A 21,546-nucleotide genomic window follows, 5' to 3' on the forward strand; every position below is an offset into this window, starting at 1 on the left:
CACTATTATATGCAAAACATTTCGTAACACGCCAACATAAAACATCCTACATATGAACGCTAGGGGTCTTGATGCCCAATATGCATAAATTTACCAAACTATGTGGCATGCAGAGGCACTTAAACTGATATACAGCAGACAAAAATTCCATGGGCATGTAACAAAAAACAATGCGGAATTCAATAAAATCACTAAAATCGAACAGTAAACAGCACACATAGTTTTGCATGTGTCTACTGTTTCCTACGGGGCCCTGGGAAATCACGCCTCAGGGGCCACTTTTTCTCCACCTATGTTTGTTGCCTAGAGTCTGGGGAACAAAGTTCTGTGGAACTTAAAGGCTTAATGAAGGATTATATTGATGATCTGTAGCATTTGAAGTTCCTAGTCTTTCTGTGTAAAGTGAAGAAGAAAAGTCAGTAGAATCTTTTTTCACATCCAAAGAATCAGGAAAGCCCCTGGAGCTATATATATGGAGGCTGCATGACAAGGGATCTTGTCGTGGTTTATGTTTAGGGTGCAATCTTGATTAATTGAAAAGAAGAGAGTTAAGGCAGGAGTAAGCTGGTCGGGGGGGGGGGCGGAGAAAGACAGGGATGTGATGTCAGAAAAAGCAGCATTACCTTCCTTATCTTCTGAGCAGGTAGAAACATGAGGCAAAGCCCTATTTGTAACAAATTTTCATTAAATAAAATTTAATTCGCTATATACACATTAACTCCTCGCTATACTGCAAGTTTGGGAGTAGAATTATTCAGGCCGGCTGATTGTTAGGCTCTTGCTGTATATTTACTCTTTCAGAGCAGTTAATCTCACTGTACTCACTCAGGCAGCATGGAAGTAAGCCTGGGCCCAAAAAGTATCCTCTGTATTATATTATATAAAAATCCAGGCTTTGACACTGAGCTGCAGCTACTGCTGTCAGAGGTTGACTTTGCTTATATTCTATTTGGGGCAGATGTAGCCTTTTCTTGATTTATCCAGGTGTTCAGGGGACAATGCTGTGGATGGAGGTTGTGAGGTTGTGGAATGCTCTTCCTAGTGATGTGGTAATGGCAGATTCTGTTAATGCCTTTAAGAGGGGCCTGGATGAGTTCTTGATCAATCAGAATATCCAAGGCTATTGTGATACTAATATCTACAGTTAGTACTAGTGGTTGTATTTATAGTTTATGTATGTGAGTGTATAGATTGGTAGGTGTGGGTTAGGTGTGCTGGGTTTACTTGGATGGGTTGAACTTGATGGACACTGGTCTTTTTTCAACCCTATGTAACTATGTAACTATGTAACTATGTAACAGTAAAATCCTCTGTCAGTATGTCTAGTAGGTTTTGATGTACCGATAAGTAATTATATCATACAGAACCTGTCAGAAATGATTTGAATTAAGTCCTGCTCACTACAGCTTTCCTTTGTGTGCCAGGGTTGATGTAGGGTTTACTATATTTATATACATTTAAATTATCATTTAGCACACCCTGGGACTATATCATATAATGCCTGCACAATGATAGCCTTCTCTTTCATAGAGCTCTGTTTTGAGTTGTATAGTTTTCAGAGTAACATTTGGTAATCATCTAGCAACCCCTTTTGATTACACCTTTCGGACCTTCTCAGTGCTATATTGTCAGTCTGTTGTACTGCCAATTTATTTATCTTGGAGTTGCATAAAGCAGTTACGATGCATGCAGTTCTTTCACAAGGTGCTGTTTGGCAATATTGTCAATTTTATGCATAAGAATGAGTCTATTATGTGTGTTTTGTGGACCCTGCACATTGCCAACCCTACATATATCACATTACTCTTAATAGATTAAGGTAACATAGTTATAAACATATCATCTAATGTGCATGAATGCTTTTAAACTTAGGGTTACTGATTGTCAGGTTATAAAATCCCTAGATAGGTTGTTAGTTTATAGTTTACTTGGAAAGCTTGGGTTACATGTGGGGGTGAATGACGTGTAAAGGTGCAAGCAATCGAGAAACTTATGGCCCCCATCCCAGTCATGACAAGATTATTGGTTACAATATTATTTTCAGTGGCTAGTTGTCACTACAGTGACCATAATATCAAAGCTTAACACCATCGATTTTAGCAGGAGCATGTTTAATTAAACTCAGGGAAGTCTAACCCCCAAGGTGGGTGGCCGCAGTGTGGTGGTGTAACCCCCAATGTGGGTGGCTGCAGCATGTCCTTAATGGCTACAGTGATAGCAGCATGTTATAAAGGTCGGGTGAGATTACCCTCTGAGCTGGAAGTTTTTGTGTACAGAGTGGATGGACTGCTAAGGAAGCAGGATGGCAAAGTGGTTGGTTGACTATACCCTCTATGCTGTGCCATCTGAGCTAGGCACCTGCGGCTGGAGGGAGGTCGCTATAGCGTGGATGTACTGCTAAGGAAGCAGCATGGAAAAGTGGTTGGTTGACCTTACCATCTGAGCTAGGTGTGTGCAGCGGGAGGGAGGTCTCTAGAGAGTGAATGGACCACTAAGGAAGCAGCTTGGCAAAGTGGTTGGTTGGAACACTGTTATGAAATTTAAGTGGCTCAGTTTTTAACCAAAATGGAGGAGGGAATCCTTTCAAGAGCTCACCATTAATTAATATTAGCCCAAGTGTATAAACCCCGGCTCTTCCCCAAAGTTCGTGTAGAACCAATAAAACGGTAAAAAACCCAGACCCTCCAACTCAAAGCTTCAAAATAACTTCAAAACCAAAGGAAATACTGCACTCACTGAAGAGATATAGTGGTTCGGGTGCAGGGCGCTGAATCCCTAGCTTGGGGTGTAACATAGAACCGAATTGCGAGAAATGACACACTCCTTGGTCCACTATAAAACTTGTCTTTATAGCTATTTGTATTTGTTTGAGATTTGTGAATAAGATACACATCAGGATTTCATTGTTTTAGACATGCGTGCCATTTCCCTGCAAAGTGGTTGGTTGACCTTACCCTCTAGGTATGTGCAGCTGGAGGGAGGTCTCTACAGAGTAGAAGGGAGGCAGCATGGAAATGACTTTACTCTCCAAGCTGGGCATGTTCAGCTGAGGGCCTTCAGAGCAGATTTAGACTTGCAGGTAGACTTGCACTCCATTATTATTATTAAAAGAGAGGTAAGTTTGGTACCCAGGAAAGAATCAAATTGCCTTTGAATGTCCGTGTAAGCATCCTAGTTTACCACATGGGAAGAGTAAATGGTAATTCGTAGCAAGTTAATGCTTCTATTTTCTAGGTCATGCCCACCCCCCAAAAAAAAATCTTGGCCAATGAAATATTTTTTAAATAGTTGCCCTGGTTGCCCTATTTTTTTGTACTCATCCAGTTCTCTAGCAGTTGTTTTGGTTTGGCATGGCAGGTAACCTAGTCACAAGTTTGCCTTGCTTTAACTTGCCCAACCAATATACAGCCACAGGAGGGTGGCTGGCTTTGCTGGCAGTACACATGGTCATTAATTATTTTAAATGTCAATGTAAATTTTAATAAAGCAATCTATTTATGTTTTTTGCATACATATAATGTTAAAAATATTTTATCATAAGGCTAATGGGCAGTTTTATTTCATCATATGATACAGTATGTTTGATACTTATCAAATATTTTTGTGTATTTTATGACTATTTATGTAATAAACTTGCCATGTTTTATTACAGGTATGGGATCCCTTATCCGCAAACCAGAAAGCTCCGAATTATGGAAAGCCCATCTCCCATAGACCCCATTTTTATCAAATAATTCAGAATTTTAAAACTGATTTCTTTTTTCTCTGTATTATTAAAACAGCACCTGTACTTGATCCCAACTAAGAAATAGTTAATCCTAATTGGCAAAACAATCCTGTTGGGTTTAATTAATGTTTTATTGATTTTTTAGTAGATTTAAGGTATGGTGCTCCAAATTACGGAAAGACCCCTTATCCAGAATACCCTTGGTCCCCAGCATTCTGGTTAACGGGTTTTATACCTGTATATATAATAAGCAATAATTATAAAGGTAGGGTGGGGATGAGCTCATATGAAGGTCTTCAATTGGGCTCACTGTGGAGGAAGGACCTTGCCAGAGTACTGCACAGGTGAGTTTAGCAGAGGGAGAAAGGAGGTTCTCTCCTGTGGCTGCACGGTGGATTGATATATACAAACTCTACTACTGCTTGTGCTAGGTGACAATCTGCTTGGATTTCCTATCATCGAGACACTGCAGATTCAGGACCGGCAGCAGGGCTGCTGAAATGCAGAGTTTGGGCCATACTCTCTGTAGGAAGAGGCAGTCTAATACTTAGTGGTGGATATTGTGCTGATCTCAAGTCTTCAGTGAGGAACAGCAGAGCATAATAGTGATCTCTTATGGAATTCTGGCTTTGAATATTGCCTTGGGGCGAGGCTGGCAAGGTCCTATTTGTTGATAAAATGTGAATAAATGCTGTGGCCATTTTACCCATCTCTGTCTCCTGGTGTTTTTATTAATGTATGTAACAAGGGGGTCAGTGGGTCAGCTCAAGGCGAAGGGTCAATTGAGGAGTCCCCTTGTCAAGGAAAGCCCTGGAGCTATGAGAGGAATATGTAATGAAGGTTAGCATAAAGTTAGTGAATATTAATATTTTGGCATAAAGCCAGACCGATATGGATCTATACTTCTATAATTCCAGGGGCATCTATACCTGTAGTTTGCTGTGAGTCTGGGCAATGGATGGGGTATTCTAGACAAGTAAACATTTATATTTTAAGAATTCTTCCGTTAAGGCAGGTTGTTGATTACCACCCTGTATGCTCTAACCAGCTGTTTGGATTGATGTTTTGGACAGAATAGCCAGGATTTTACTATTCTTCTTAACTTGGTTGAATATTCTGTGTTGAGTATAGAATAACTGTTGTAACTATGTTGTAACTGTTTCTTGGTGAGATTTTGAGCTGTGTAAGAGTTAAGGCTTGTATAGTTGAGTAAATTGCAAGGTGGGTAACATAGTTACATAGTAAGTTAAAAAAAGACATACATCTGCCAAGTTCAATTTTAATTCCTATATATAACCTGCTGAATTGCTAGTTGATCCAGCAGTGTAGCACCCCTGAGCCAGCAGTCAGTTCATCTCAATGAGTACAACTTCCTTTTCAAGCTGTCTTCAGTGTGATTAAATGGCATTTCCCCTTGATGCATCCCAAAGAATATTAGAGGGACAGTAATTTCATTGCCAGCCCAGTCCTGTTGCCTCCTCGCTGGTCTGAAGCACAGATGGCACCTTGAGATACATTGGACTGAAGGCATTTTATATATCTTTAGTTAGTATTTAGATTATTTTGGTATGTGTTTTACCAGGTCCCATACCTGTACATGTATGTGTACACATGTATAAAATAAATTGGTCCAGGCAGACAGCCATATGAGGAAGGTTGATAGTAAAGAAAACATTACATTTAGGTCTATGTATAGATAACCATTTGTGGAAAATGTATCTGCACATTTTTTTGTCTTATTTTTCAGCATATTAAAGTACCTATCACATCCACTTTTGCCATAATGTTTTTAAATGCCAAGCTATACACATTAGATATGGTGATTACTTTTTATATTCTGTTTCAGAAAATTAATGTTACATCAAGATAAATAAATGTCAACAGATCTCTGGACACAATCACATTTTGTCAGTGCTGCACTGATGACAGTCTACATTTAAAACATGAACTTTGCTCACTGGCTACAACCTTGACTCACTACAGTGCTTTCAGTGTTGTCTCCATGATGTATGAAGGGTGAAGCACATTACCAGAGGTGGAAAAAATCCGGCCCTTGGTAACTTCAAGAGGTGGAAATCAGTTTTTCACACAGCGAGAATATGGGACTTTTATGGTTGTCTAAATAACTGGTAATGCTCTAAGTGAGTGCTTCCCTGCAGTATGTGGTGCAGTTATTTTGGTTGCAAGATACAGATTGAGCAAAACCCATAGGATTTGGTCATCCAAACACTAATAATGTTCTTTTATATATTGATCGGGATTCCTTGGGTAAGGATAGACACAGCTTACATATTAACATTTAATATCTGGTTCCATTTTTAATGTATACATTTGGATTTGGGAAGTATACATTATTGAGACGGAAAGTAATCAAGGTGTTTAGGTAAGGTGCTGTCCTGATGCTTCCCCACCCACAGTATTTACTTGTTTTGCACTATTATGGGGGTGGGGCTAAAGTAGGACTGAATGTACTACTTTGTTTACTTTGTACTATGCAACTTGGCATTTAGGTTTTTAAATAATGGGTTTCCAGACTGCAGATCCAATACCAGTATTTTCATTGTTTAGACTTAAAATCTGTTTTCTCATTATTAATTTGTGGCTGTAAATATATTCATTTAAAACTAAAGAATTTAATTGGATTAGTAGCTGACACAAATTTTGAAACAGAAATTCAATGCTTAGAGGTGATCATAGGTAATTTTCAGGTCTAAAGTTTTTCTGTCATAGGCCTATAGTTCTATCAAAACCATATTTACAGTACAGTATTGAAGATAGAAAATCTCTATAAGGTACTGCAGAATATGTTGGTGATGCATTAATAAAGAATAGAAATATAGGGGATAGCAAAAAGTCTTAAAGAAACAATGCCACAGGCCTGGTGGCAGTGATGTTATACATGTTGTAGAACTCCAAAGTGATCTCTATTATTCTCATATTTTACAACAGGAAGGCACATTATTTCTTACAATGAATCATTTGATGAGAGTGGCATATGTCACTTTGTTTCATCCACTCCAATTGGTGATATCACTACATACTAAGGGTGTATTTTATTTATTATTTAAATACAATTTAAAATATAAATATTATATAATTTTTCACATTTTTCACTACACCAGTTCACAAGCACTGGTTCATTCAGGATATGTTTTACCTGTAATTCATATACACTGCCAAAAATATGCACATAATCCAGGCTTATGAAACCAAACAAATGTGTAGATATATTCAAAATTACTGTTATTTCACCTGCTGCCAGATAACTTACTTTGATATATTCACTTTACATTCTTCCTTTAAAAATGTGTAAAAAAAAGACTTACCATTCCATGATTTAACCATGGAGGGATGAAGTTATCCAGCAACTTTGGATAAACAAGTTCTCTGTCATATATGTATAGGATCCAGAACATTGTCACAACAAACTAGATATAAGGAGATAAAATAACATATAATAACATATATACATCATATACCATATTAATGCAGTCTTACAGTGAAGATTTTCTAAAATGCATTGTTTAAAAATAATTAAATTAGAAACCATATGAATAATTACACTTGACCAATCTAGTACAATTAGAATACCTTGAGAAAATATTCTGAGTTTCAACTTGAATGTAATCTTTAACAAAAATAATTTCACTTCTTTATCTAAGTTTCTTCTAGTAAAAAGCAATATTTCATATACAGGTATAGGGTCTATTATTTAAAATGCATGGGGCTTGAGGTTTTCAATGGATCTTTCCATATATTAAATCTGCTAAAAACCATAAATATTAAAGGAAAACTATACCCCTGAACTATGTACATACTATGTACATAAGTACAAAAGACCCAGAGAATCATGTGATTCACAGTGCACACAAACAAACCAAGAGCACACATACATGTTAGGTCACATCACCCAATTAATGGACAAGATTCTGTCTTTTACTCTCAGACTTCTTCCTGTTAAAGTTACAGCTGCATTATTTCCTGTCATGTGATCTCTGAGGGTGCTGTGGGTGGTAGTTGGGCAGGTTAATGGTGCCAGGGGCAAATCCAATGGCCACTAACCTGCTCAACAACCACCCACAGTACCAATAATATCTGCACCCCTGCACACATACCTGCCCAATGTTCACTCCCTTGCCAACCTCTGTCACAGACCCAAAAGGTGGAGGTCTACCAGAATTTTTCCCAGTATCCCAGTGAGTCAGTCCAACCCTGTACATGTGATATTGACCTCCCACCTCTCCCTTGGCTTACTCTGTTAAATCCAGTCACTCTCTCTCCCTGGCTGAACATACAAAATGTTTGCACTCCTATTCATGATGTGCTGAATGCATGTAGAGCAATCCCATGTGCAAGCATTTTTTATTTATTATTAAATTCTCCTGTCATGCCTCTATTTGCCTTGTCAAAGGCCAAGCAAGACTACTATAGTACTCTGATATAACCAACAACAAATCCATTTTATGATGCCTTTTTCCATATTCAATACCCTTCTACATCCTTCACCAACTTTAACTTCCTACACTCTCCTCAGGACTTTAATGTCTTCTTTAAAAACAAAGTAGAGTCCATCCATAAGCAGATCATCAAATCAACCAACAAAAACTATCTTCTTTTTGAGCCCCTTTATTCCAGCTTTCTTTTGATCCCGTAACTGTCTCTGAAATCTCAAGACATCTCTTGCCATCTTTACTCACAATATGTTCTCCTTATTTTATGATTTCTTTTCTATTCAAACACTGCTGCTGACTTTACTCCACCCCTTATTAACATCTTCAACTCTTCACTTGCATCTGGAACTGTCCCTTTTCAATTTAGACTGGCCTGTATCAAGCTTATTTTTAAAAAGGCTACGGTTGACTTTTCTGGCCTCTCTAACTACAATCCTATCCTCCTCTTACTACTGTTTACAAGGTAACCCTTTTGAAATAAAAAATAACAAAAGTCATATAAAGGTAATACCTTTATTGGCTAACTAAAATAATCATAGCAAGCTTTCAGAACATTTTAATTGCTTTTTCAAGCTGATCAGTACTGCCAGGACAGAAAATGGGAACAAGTTTATAAACTGGCTGCATGACAACTTTATGTCACAGGTTGTTGAGGAGCCAACCAGGAACCACGCTATATTGGATCTAGTGATCTCTAAAGGCCCAGGGCGTATAGCAAATGTGCAAGTGGTTGAACCCCTGGGTAATAGTGACCATAATGTTATTTCATTTGATGTTTGGTGCAGGAAACAAAATTACACTGGGGCAACAAAGACACTGAATTTTAGAAAAGCAAATTTTAGCTCCTTAAGGACAGCGCTTCAGGGCACAGATTGGGGCATTACGTTTTCTGATAAAAACACAGAGCAGAAATGGTTGTCATTTAAAATGATATTAAATCATTACTGTTCTCAATTTATTCCATTAATAAGAAAAAGTAGAAGTGTTAAGAATCCCCCTATGTGGCTTAACTCTGAGGTAATGAAGTTAATAGGGAAAAAAAAGGAAAGCTTTTAAAAAATATAAGTCAGGGGACAGTAGCTGCATTTAATGAATATAAACTCTATAACAAGTGTTGTAAAATGTGGCCCCATTGAGTTATAGTAACAATATAGTTACAGCGGATACAGAAAACGCAGGTGTGCTTAACCAGTTCTTTTCTTCTGTGTATACAGCCAGAAGTCCCATCCAATAGCTACACTGTTGCCTCAGCTCCAACTACGCAGTGGTTGACACAGGATATGGTGCTTAAAGGGTTACACAAGATAAATGTAAACAAGTCACCTGGGCCAGATGGAATACACCCTCGGGTACTGAGAGAGCTAGGGTCAGATTTACAGGGGCTTTTGTTTCTGATATTCTCAGACTCACTTTCATCAGGTATGGTACTTAGGGATTGGAAGAAGGCGAATGTCATTCCTATATTTAAAAAGGGAGTAAGATCTCAGCCTGGCCTGTAAGTTTGACATCCATTTTGGGCTTGTTAAGGGATCACATACAAAATTATGTACTGGAGAATGGCATTATAAGCAGTAATCAGCATGGCTTTATGAAGGACAGGTCATGTCAGACCAATTTAATTGCTTTTTATAATGAGGGAAGTAAGAAGCTGGACAGTGGGGATGCAGTTTATATAATCTTTTTGGATTTTGCCAAAGCATTTGATACCGTTCCCCACAAACGACTGCTTTCTAAACTAAGGTCTATTGGTCTTAGTAAAGTTGTTTGCACATGGATAGAAAACTGGCTACAGGATCGGGTACAGAGGGTGGTTGTTAATGGTACATTCTCTACCTGGAGTAGGGTTCTCAGTGGGGTCCCTCAGGGTTCTGCACTGGGTCAACTGTTGTTTAACTCGTTCATAAATGACTTAGGGGAGGGTATTATAAGCAATGTATCAGTGTTTGCAGAGGACACAAAACTCTGCAGACCAGTCAATTCTATCCAGGATGTGGCATCCTTGCAGCAGGATCTTGACCAACTGGCAATCTGGGCAGCTAAGTGGCAGATGAGATTTAATGTGGATAAATGTAAGGTCATGCACCTGAGATGTAAAAATATGCAAGCCACTTATAACCTTAATGGGATTGCACTAGGCAAATCCATAATGAAGAAGGACCTTGGAGCCCTTGTAGATAATAAAATTGGCTGTAGCAAGCAATGCCATGCAGCAGCTGCAAGGGCAATCAAGGTATTGAGCTGTATTAAAAGGGGCATAGATTCACAGGAGGTAATTCTTCCCCTTTACAGAGCGCTGGTAAGGCCCCATTTAGAATATGCTGTTCAGTTTTGGTCTCCAGTGCTCAAACGGGACATTATTGAATTAGAGAGGGTCCAGAGAAGGGCAACTAAGCTGGTAAAGGGTATGGAAAGTCTCAGTTATGAAGAAAGACTGGCCAAGTTGGGTCTGTTTACACTGGAGAAGAGGCACTTAAGAGGTGACATGATAACTATTTATATATATAAAGGGGATCATATATTAACCTCTCTAATATTTTATTTATCAGCAGGTCCTTCCAACGGACACTAGGGCACCCACTCCGTTTAGAAGAAGGGAGGTTCCATTTAAAAATTCGGAAAGGTTTTTTTTACTGTGAGAGCTGTGAAGTTGTGGAATTCCCTCCCTGAATCAGTTGTGCTGGGTAATACATTATATAGCTTTAAGAAGGGGTTGGATGGCTTCTTAGCAAGTGAGGGAATACAGGGTTATGGGAGATAGCTCTTAGTACAAGTTGATCCAGGGACTGGTCCGATTGTCATCTTCGAGTCAGGAAGGAATTTTTTCCCCTCTGCGGCAAATTAGAGAGGCTTCAGGTGGGTTTTTTTGCCTTCCTCTGGATTAACTAGCAGTTAGGCAGTTTATATATAGGCATTATGGTTGAACGTGATGGACGTATGTCTTTTTTCAACCTAACTTACTATGTTACTATGTAATTTTACCCACCCACTTAGATTGTATGCACTATGCGGCACGGACCTGTTCCTTTTGTCTCATCTCAATCAAGCAATTGATCTTGAATAGCGATAAATAAAAAACAATATACAGTACATACAAAAAAATGTCCATAGTAGGAAGGGGCCTTTAAGACCTAATTTTATTTTACTTCAAAAGTTAGACACAATCTACTGTTTTACTAGGTTCTTATATTTTGTTGTGGTTATTAATTATTTTGCTCATGCACCTCTTCAGTTTGGGATTTCAATTAATATCCTTTTGATATCTTCCTCTAGCAGCCAGATAATGCTGAAAACAACAAACATTAAGAGACACAGAAGAAGATCCTAATAAATTTTAACAATAATAAAAACATAGTCTTTCTGCCTGATGGTTACGATGGTTTAATTTTGGGTTGAAGTAAGCCAGAATAAGAATGCAAATGATATTTAACCTCTACTTCTTAAACAAAGCACATGTACAAATTGCAAATTGTCTAATGCTATTTTCTTTTAGTAGTTAATAAAATGTCAATTCATTTTGCTTTCAGTCTCATTCTTCAAAACAACAACACCATACTTAAAAATTACTAATTTAAAATTTACAAATTTTAAAATGTCTCCCTGAAGAAAAAAAACAGTACAGGCATGGAATCTGAAATATGTTATGTTTCCTAATGTTCTTTTTAAAGAAACGTTTCTTTTTTTCTTACTATTTGTTCATTTTTCTAAAAGAAAAAACATTATGGGCCTGATTCACTAAAGTGCGATAAAATTTATTGCACGCTTTTTTGCGTTAAATTAGTCGCAATATTAGTGCGCGATTCACCATAATATTATCGCGTGCGTTAAGTCGCCATATCGCATGCGTTATTTTTCGCGCGACTGCATGCGCTAGTTTTAACACATGTGTTAATTTTGGCATTGAAAAGAATTCAATCGCATGATTCACAAACACTTAGGCGCGCTAAATATCGCATTGGTCTATGCAAAAATTAACACCTACTACAGGCAGGCGATAAATTATAGAAAAGTACAGTAAATGAGTTTTTGGCAATAAAATATGGACTTACAGTATTATTTATTCAAGTATGTGTCTTTTTACTAAATTTTACTAAAGTCTTTGCATGTATGGAATTTTGCTACTAATATACAGTACTATAGCGGTAAATATTTAATCGCCATAATATACAGTACTATAGCGGGAAATATTTAGTTGCGATAATATACAGTACTGCAGCGGTAAATATTTAGTCGCGATAATATACAGTACTATAGCGGTAAATCTTTAGTCGCGATAATATACAGTACTATAGCGGTAAATATTTAGCCGCGATAATATACAGTACTATAGCAGTAAATATTAAGTTGCGATAATATACAGTACTGTAGCGGTAAATATTTAGTCGCACAAAATACATTACTAGGTATATGTTGGCGATTTCTTTGTCGCGACTTTGTAATCTCGCTGAGATTTTGTAGCGATTTTGTAATCTCGTGACATGTGCGACTTGGGGCCATTTTGTGTCATTGAGCCTGCAGTCACACTGAGAGGAGCATCATGCCTGGGGTTTCTGATCTGCTACCAGGGGAGAGGTGCTATATAATCAGCTTTTTCCTGCGTTCAGGATATGACAACCTGCCGCTGGGGCCCTTAGGGGTCCACGAGAGGAAGAGGGCCATCCTGCGCGACCTCTAAGCCGGGTTGCGCGGGGGCTTCGGAATTGAAGTGGACCTACGCCTGCTCCAGCGCATATGGTCTGACCTGAAGTACAGGAATTCCGACCTGATAGCTGAAATTGCGGAAGGTAATTATTGTACTTTATTATGCTTTTACAGTATACGTTCAGTAAAAGATTTAGCAAGTAATTTGAACTAAAAGTACAAATGTAAGAAATGTCAGGGATGACGAAAGTAACATAGTAACATAGTAAGTTGGGTTGAAAAAAGACATACGTCCATCACGTTCAACCATAATGCCAGTGAGGAACTGAAACGTTGGTCACAATAAACCTCTGAATATTATTTCACATCTTCGTGACCTTGTGAAAATCCTGTGTGTGCCGTCACCCCATGCCTGTCTAGATTTTGTTTTGCCACAGGCACCCAGGTATTATTGTTCCTTATGGTGTGCAGCTTTCCAGCACTTCGTATTGTATATATATATATATATATATATATATACACACATCTATTTTCAAATACATATGCATAAATGATTTTAAAGCAGGGGGGAAGCAGCAGGGAGCGGCCCATAGTATGAGTCATTTGGGGAAGGGCCACGAATGTTTTAGGGGACCCTGGCTAACAATGTCTGTGTGTCCTTTGTATTGATGTGAGGGTTCACAGGGGGAGGAGCCATTGGGGGCGTGGGAGGAGGGGGGCCCAAAAAATGTTGTTGTGAGGGGCCCCGTTATTTATGATGGTGTATGAATGCATATATATATATATATATATGTATAATATATTACACAAAATAACATCTTGCAATACTATCTCACAGAACTTCAGCTGGCGCCTCATCCCCAGGCACAACCCCAGGCAAACCAGGCTCCTGTGGCCCCCGAGGCCCACCAGGCTCAAGCGGCCCCCGAGGCCCCAGCAGCACCGGCCCCAGAGGCCCCACCACCAGCGGCCCCAGAGGCCCGACTACCAGCGGCCCCCGAGGCCCAAGAACCAGAGGCCCCCGAGGCCCAAGAACCAGAGGCCCCCTAGGCCCAAGAACCAGAGGCCCCCGAGGCCCAGGGTCCCCCGAGGCCCCGGACACTACCCCCCTTCTTTCCTCCCCCAGTTTCCCCCAGGCCCTTGAGTTCTCCCCCCAGGCCACGGACTCCCCCCAGGCCAAGCGCTCGGCACCAAGATCTCCTGCAGGCGAGGGAACATCACGCCGGTCAGTGCAGGAGGACCTGGATTACATCAAGGCCGAGCTGGCCCAGCTCTGGGGGGAAATGGCAGAACTTAGGAGGGACATACAAGAACTCAAGGGCAGCAAGCCCTAAGTTTTACTTTCCCTATTTTCTTCCCCTTTAATTGTTCAAATAAAAGTTTTTATTTTTCTACTTTTGAACTGGTTAATGTCTACTTATTTTTCCTTCCTTGATATGGTATTCTATACTTTCATGTAGTTTCTCCTACACTCTTACATTTATCAGTAACAGCATCAATATGCTATATGGGTTAAATGTTTGCAAATATTCTGCCAACAATTTTGTCTTTAGCCCATTTTGCTGAATAGTAAAACTTGCGTTAATTAGTACGTAGCGTATTTTCTGGCGAGTGTGATAACTGCCAATCAAATGTTTTGTTGCCAGAATAATTGCAATATTATATTTGTTCCCGTTTAATAAAGTGCCCATAAAATATTTGCCATTTATTCTGTGTCTAAAATCTCCCAGTTAATATAAGCCACTTTAGCAAACGGACCCCTAACTATTTGGCTAAATATTCTTAAATGCCCCCCCCATTTTATTATCTCTAGCACTTACTTAGATTTTTATTGTTTTTTGGGGGGGTTTTTTTGCAAATAAACATTTATAAAACACCTCTCTAGCACTCTGTGCTCTCCCAGGGCAAAATGTCGCCAGTTTTATGATGCCGATTGTCGCGTGCGTAATGTCGCGACAATTAGCGCTTGCGATAAATAGAGTGCATGCGAAAAATACAGCGCATGTTATTTATCGCGACAGAAATATCACATGAAATATCGCGCGTAAAATAGCACATATATATATGCTTATAGTGAATTGTGCGAAAAGTCTCGAAAATTTAGCCGCGATAAAATTTTTACCACACGCTATAAATAGCGCACGTTTTATCGCACTTTAGTGAATCGGCCCCTATGTATTGTACACATTATAAAAACAGATTCACTTTACACATGACCTGAGTAAAAATAGGGATAAATAAACACGTGTAACATGTATAGATAAAGAGAACAGGTTAGCTATGCAAGATTGATTGATCCTCTCTAGATAATATAGCTAAAAGGCAATACTGTTGTTGACATATCCAATTGGGATTGGGTTGGGTAAGCAGTCAAAGTACAATAGGTACAATAGTATAATAGGTTATGGTTCCTAAGTCTCTCCATCATATTGGTTTTAGCAGAAGGTCAGAAGGGAGCCCAGATGTCCATATATGACTGCACTGTGTCTTGGATTTGTGTAATTGACCCTCATTGCAGTAAAGTCTATTATGTATTTCACTAATAGCTGGGCGGAGTTAGAAGTCCTCCATTTAGAAGCAATTATTTTGCAAGCTACAATTAAACATGGTCTGTTAATTTGGTGTAGACCTTCGAATAGCTAGCTAAGTAGAAGCTCACCAGGCCCATATGTATATCTTTACATATGATTTACTTAATAAGTCAAAATTTAAAATGCAAGTCAAAATTTAAAAAGCATACTGCCCAACAGTCCTCCTGTTGTTTAGTAAAAACGCCACACTTTTGGCTCACCTAATCAAATATTTACTCAGTCAAACTTACTTCACATTTTCTAGAACAGGCAGCCATCTCTAAAAAGGTATTCTCCCTTCCTTTCCCTCCTTGCTTCATACTGCACATGTGTTTCATTCCCTCCCCCCCTCCCCTCTGCCAGATCCGCTTCTGATTGGCTGGTGGGCATGTGTAGCTCAGAACAGCAGACAGGATCAAGTTACACACATGCTCAGAGAATAGGAAGGCTGCCACTGGCAGCCTACAGGAAGGGAAGAGAGATTTCAGTGATGTCACTGTAGTCTTCACACTGCTGTAGGCTGCCAGCACCGTATCTCAGAGAAGCAAGCAGGGATTTGGGAATTTAGATATGCAGTAAGTACTTAAAAAGAATGCCTTAAGACTTACTTTTAATTTATTTTAACCTTTCATCATTATCCCTAGCGCTGAGGATACTGTCTAGCCTGCTAAGTGTTGCAGGTTTTTAACCAGAAGGTCTTACAAATGGATGAGAAATATATTGGTGTAATGATGCCTAATATCCCCTCATTAACATACGGCAAGTCAATAAAACACAATAGGGTTGATTCACTAAAGTGCGATAATGCTTACCGCATGCTTTTTTGAGTTAAAATTGACGCGAAAAAACCACATGATTCGCTAAAGTATTATCGCATGCGTTAAGTCGCATATTGCGTGCGTGCGCATGATTCACAAACACTTAGGGGCTGATTTACTTACCCACGAACGGGTCGAATGGAGTCCGATTGCGTTTTTTTCGTAATGATCGGTACTTTGCGATTTTTTCGTATGTTTTGCGATTTTTTCGGATTCTTTACGAATTTTTCGGATCCAATACGATTTTTGCGTAAAAACGCGAGTTTTCCTATCCATTACGAAAGTTGCGTAAAAAGTTGCGCATTTTGCGTAGCGTTAAAACTTACGCGAAAAGTTGCGCATTTTTCGTAGCGTTAAGTTTTAACGCTACGAAAAATGCGCAACTTTTCGCGTAAGTTTTAACGCTACGCAAAATGCGCAACTTTTTACGCAACTTTCGTAATGGATACGAAAAACTCGCGTTTTTACGCAAAAATCGCATTGGTAACGAAAAATTCGTACAGAATCCGAAAAAATCGCAAAACATACGAAAAAGTCGCAAAATGTTCGTTTTCAAGTCGGAACTTTTCCAATTCGGGTCGGATTCGTGGGTTAGTAAATCAGCCCCTAAGGGGCTGATTTACTAAGACACGATTTCGAATCCGAATTGGAAAAATTCCGGTTGGAAACGAACATTTTGCGACTTTTTCGTATTTTTTGCGATTTTTTTGGCATCTTTACGATTTTTGCGTAAAAACGCGAGTTTTTCGGCGTCTTTACGAAAGTTGCGCAACGTCGTGATTTTTTCGTAGCGTTAACACTTGCGCACAAAGTCGCGCCTTTTTCGTAGCGTTAAAACTTAAAAGGCGCGACGTTTCGCGCAAGTTTTAACGCTACGAAAAAATCGCGACTTTGCGCAACTTTCGTAATGGCTACGAAAAACTCGCGTTTTTACGCAAAAATCGTAAAGACGCCGAAAAACTCGCGTTTTTACGCAAGTATTGTAAAGACGCCGAAAAAAATCGCAAAATTACCGATCATTACGAAAAAAACGCAATCGGACGAATTCGGCCCGTTCGTGGGTTAGTAAATGTGCCCCTTAGACGCGCTAAATATTGCATTAGTCTATGCGAAAATTAACACCTACTTGGGGCAGGCGGTAATTATAGAAAAGTACAGTTCATGAGCTTTTGGCAACACAATAAGGACTTTGCAGTGGGATTTATTCAAGTATGTGTTGGCCCTAGAGTGATGTAGCCCCCAGTTTGCGGGGAAATGGTAATTTTCAAAAAAAGTAGTTTTACGAATGTAATGGTGTGTATGGCTAATATAGCGTGCGCGCGATAAGTAACGCCCGTGTGTTAATTAGCGCGCTGCGTTAATTAGCACGCGTTGCATCAAATACCGCACAAAAATAGTCTTTGCAACTTAAATAACGCAAACAGCATCATGTCTAAATTAACGCAATTATCCTTTTAGTGAATCGTTCGCTAAGACGCGAAAAATAAGACACAATAAAATTTTTAACGCATACTATAAATAGCGCTCGTTTTATCGCACTTTAGTGAATCAACACTAATATCTTAATTGCATCATATTAAGATGATTTTTGCATGTATTGATTCATTTTAGCTTTGTATTTATTTTGTAATTTGCTATATATAAAGAAAATAATTTTTAACAATACTTTACTTTGCTGCAGTATTATTTGTATGCAAGCCCATATCAGGGCGGGAATTCCACATCTTCAGCTTTCACAGTAAAAAATCCTTTCTGAATATTTAAATGGAACCTCCTTTCTTCTAAAAGGATTTGCCTAGTGCAGTCCCATTAAGGGTATAAGTGGCTTGCATATTTTTACATCCCAGGCGCATGACCTTAAGTTTATCCACATTAAATCTCATCTGCCACTTAGCTGCCCATATTGCCAGTTTGTCAAGATCCTGCTGCAAGCAGCGCCGGATTTGTCTTGCCAGCGCCCCTAGGCCTCCCCCATTGCGGCGGGGCGCCCCTAAATTTGTGCCGCCCTAAGCCCGGGCCTTTGTGGCCTCGCCACAAATCCGGGCCTGGCTGCAAGAATAGACATGACTGGGCTGCAGAGTTTTGTGTCATCTGCAAACACTGATACATTACTTATAATACCCTTCCCTAAGTCATTAATAAACAAGTTAAACAAAATTGGACCCAGTACAGAACCCTGAGGGACCCCACTAAGAACCTTACTTTTTAAGTAATTACTGTATATCTAAATTCCCAGATTACTGCTTGCTTCTCTGAGATATAGTGCTGGCAGCAGTGTGAAGACTACAGTGACATCACTGAAATCTCTCTCCCCTTCCTGTAGGCTGCAATGCACATGTGTGTAACTTGATCCTGTCCCCTGTTCTGAGCTACACATGCCCACCAGCCAATCAGAAGCGGATCTGCCGGGGGGTGGGGGGGGAATGAAACACATGTGCAGTATGAAGTAAGGAGGGAAAGGTAGGGAGAATACCTTTTTAAAGATGGATGCCTGTTCAAGAAAACAGATAGAAAATGTGAGTAAATATTTGATTAGGTGACTGAAGTGACTGGGGGGGCAGCATGTGAGGCCTGCAGACCAGAGGTGTTGGAGGACAGGCAACCATGATGGGAAAACAAGATAACCTTTATTCTTTTATACTAGTGGTAACAATAATGTAGATTTCGCAATTAATTTGTAACTGTAAAGAGTGTAAATATTGTTTTTGTTTAATCACTTAATTGTAACAATCGATTAATTTATTATTCAATATATTCCCTTTTATATAGACTAATTGGTGTGGATTTTTGTCTGCTTCTCAAAGGAACCGTGAGCCTAGTAAGAGGGGTGAATAATATTATTATTCATATTATATTAAAACTTACAAGAGTAGCCTTTTAAAGACTGGCAAAGTAGCAGAAGTTGGAGAAAAAATGAATATATGAGTAAGAGCTGGGACTGGAGCACATTGTATAAGCTATGAAGAGAGCATAGTTTGATCCAAAATTCAACCAGTCGCACATACCAACATGTAAACTGGGGTTCTTCCTAATTCCAAATAGATTCTACTCATCAGTCATAAACTGATAACATCCTGTTGATGAATTTGGGTCAAACTGACTGTGTATAAGAATTGGAAAAGTACAGATAGCTTAGCCATAGACTTTACTAATGCATATCATGCACAGAGCAAACATGGCACACCCTTCATTCAACAAATGTAACATGTATGCCAGATTAATCATACAACTATTTGCATACATTTAACCAAACAATCTGTAACTATTTTTAAATATTCAATGCTAAAACGCTTTATTCACTCTAGCTAAGAGTTAACCGATTTTTATCCTATGTGTAGGAACCCATAGGGTTAAGCTCCCTATGGCTTTAAACCCTTCCTCTTCACATCTTTACTGTTATTGGGCAAAAGCTCTTGTACTCAGGTTACAGTTATGAAACTATCCCTTATTGGTTTAGTCAGGTTGTTCACACCCCCTGCAGACTGATATAGTGTCTAGCAGGAGGGTGTGACTTCCTCTTTGGCTGCAGTCTGCCTTCCAAGCAAAAGCTCCATTGAGCCTAGGAGCAGACATTAAGCCCCAGAAGCCATTTGTACCTCAGAGGATACCATCCCTCTGGAGAAAGTCGGGGACAGGGAACCGTGAACGAGGTTTAAGTAAGCACAGCAGACTTTGTAATAGCACTCTCTAGGAGAAGTGAGATAGCATCTAGCAAGCAAGGGCAGCCTAATAGCCCCATCAAAGGAGAATTAGTGTTCTCCAAGTACCCTTCCATCCCACAATGTTGCCTCAGCAGTAGGGCCACGGAGTAGAGATAGGAGACAGGTTAGAGAATAAACCCTGATCCCTACTCACACGGAGGACTCTCAAGCCCTAACCTGAGGAATTAGGTATCTATCCAGTCCTATATCCAAAGGGGTATTCAGCTGACAGGTGCATTTACCCTGCCCACCAAGAGGTGGGATAAACCGGTGTGTACCCTCCTTTGCTTGTCCTAAAGAGATATTGTCATCTACCCTCTATATCTGCATGCATCCATCCCACAATGTTGCCTCAGCAGTAGGGCCACGGAGTAGAGATAGGAGACAGGTTAGAGAATAAACCCTGATCCCTACTCACACGGAGGACTCTCAAGCCCTAACCTGAGGAATAAGGTATCTATCCAGTCCTATATCCAAAGGGGTATTCAGCTGACAGGTGCATTTACCCTGCCCACCAAGAGGTGGGATAAACCGGTGTGTACCCTCCTTTGCTTGTCCTAAAGAGATATTGTCATCTACCCTCTATATCTGCATGCATTGTGAGTATCTGATAACCCTGTTTACTATCATTTTCTCTGACAATAAACGTGTTCATAGTTCAACAGCAAGAACCTTTCTGGTGTCCATTCTTACCAACTGCACTACACAGCTTAGTGAGTTGTAGTCAACTACCCCCTCATCTCCGGTCAGGTCTCTTCCACCTAAGCAAAGGCCCATCCTAAGAAATAGAGTCACATGTAACACATGCTCTCATATCACTACTAGCCTGGTTTAACCCTTTCATAGCCAAACAAGTGTTACATATGTTTATTTGAACTTGTTATATACTAAACTATTTGCATAAATGTAACCTAATAATCTGTACATATTTGTAAATATTCAACAAATGTAACATGTATGCCAGATAATAAGTCTGAGATGTCCAGGTGAATCATACAAAACTATTTTCATACATTTAACCTAATAATCTGTACCTATTTGTAAATATTCAATGTCAAAAATCCAGGAAAGTTTTATTCACTCTAGTCATAAGAGTTAACCAATTTTCACTTCATGTTTATTTTAACTTGTTATACCTGTATTTCTAATATTAATTAGCAGTTTGAGTCCTTTCTTCTATATACAAATCTGTTTTTCTCCAAACACTGCCATCAAAACCGTAAAAACTCTAAACGTGCTGGCTGGTGTGTCTATTGAATTACCCTCTGTCCTTGAACTATACTATACTTACACAGGCAAAGTGTTTGTTCCTATGACAACTTATCACTATGAAAAAATCCTTAAGATTAAGAGGAAAAAGTTGCAACATGCAAACAGGTTACTTGGGAGAAATCCTTGCTGTCACCTTAGTTTAAACTCATGTTATTAATACAGTACAACTCATATAAAAGCATGTGGTTGGAGGGTTGAGATTCTAGATATGTACCTCTAGATATGTACGCATACTAATTGCTTAGTCTCACACATGCACTTAATGTAAATAATGTTTTTGGACGTGATAAATTAATTTTCCGTGAAACATCGTTTTCTGAAACATTGTATTTGGTCAAAGCTAGTAGGCATCACAAATATATACTGAAA

The 21,546-nt window shown here is 39.2% G+C and overlaps 1 protein-coding gene across 2 annotated transcripts in view; it reads right to left on the minus strand.

Annotated features, from left to right (window-relative positions):
• Nucleotides 1-21,546, minus strand: part of aig1 (androgen-induced 1) — a 166,724-nt gene that overhangs the window by 93,055 nt on the left and 52,123 nt on the right. For both annotated transcript variants that reach the window (XR_004222616.1, NM_001100245.1), the window contains 1 exon segment: nt 7,054-7,155. Coding sequence is in view for 1 of the 2 variants with exons in the window: in NM_001100245.1 (NP_001093715.1) it covers nt 7,054-7,155 (102 nt within the window). In the remaining variant the exon portion in view is untranslated.

The sequence above is a fragment of the Xenopus tropicalis genome, chromosome 5 (genome assembly GCF_000004195.4).
Source record: "Xenopus tropicalis strain Nigerian chromosome 5, UCB_Xtro_10.0, whole genome shotgun sequence".
Lineage (NCBI taxonomy): Eukaryota > Metazoa > Chordata > Amphibia > Anura > Pipidae > Xenopus > Xenopus tropicalis.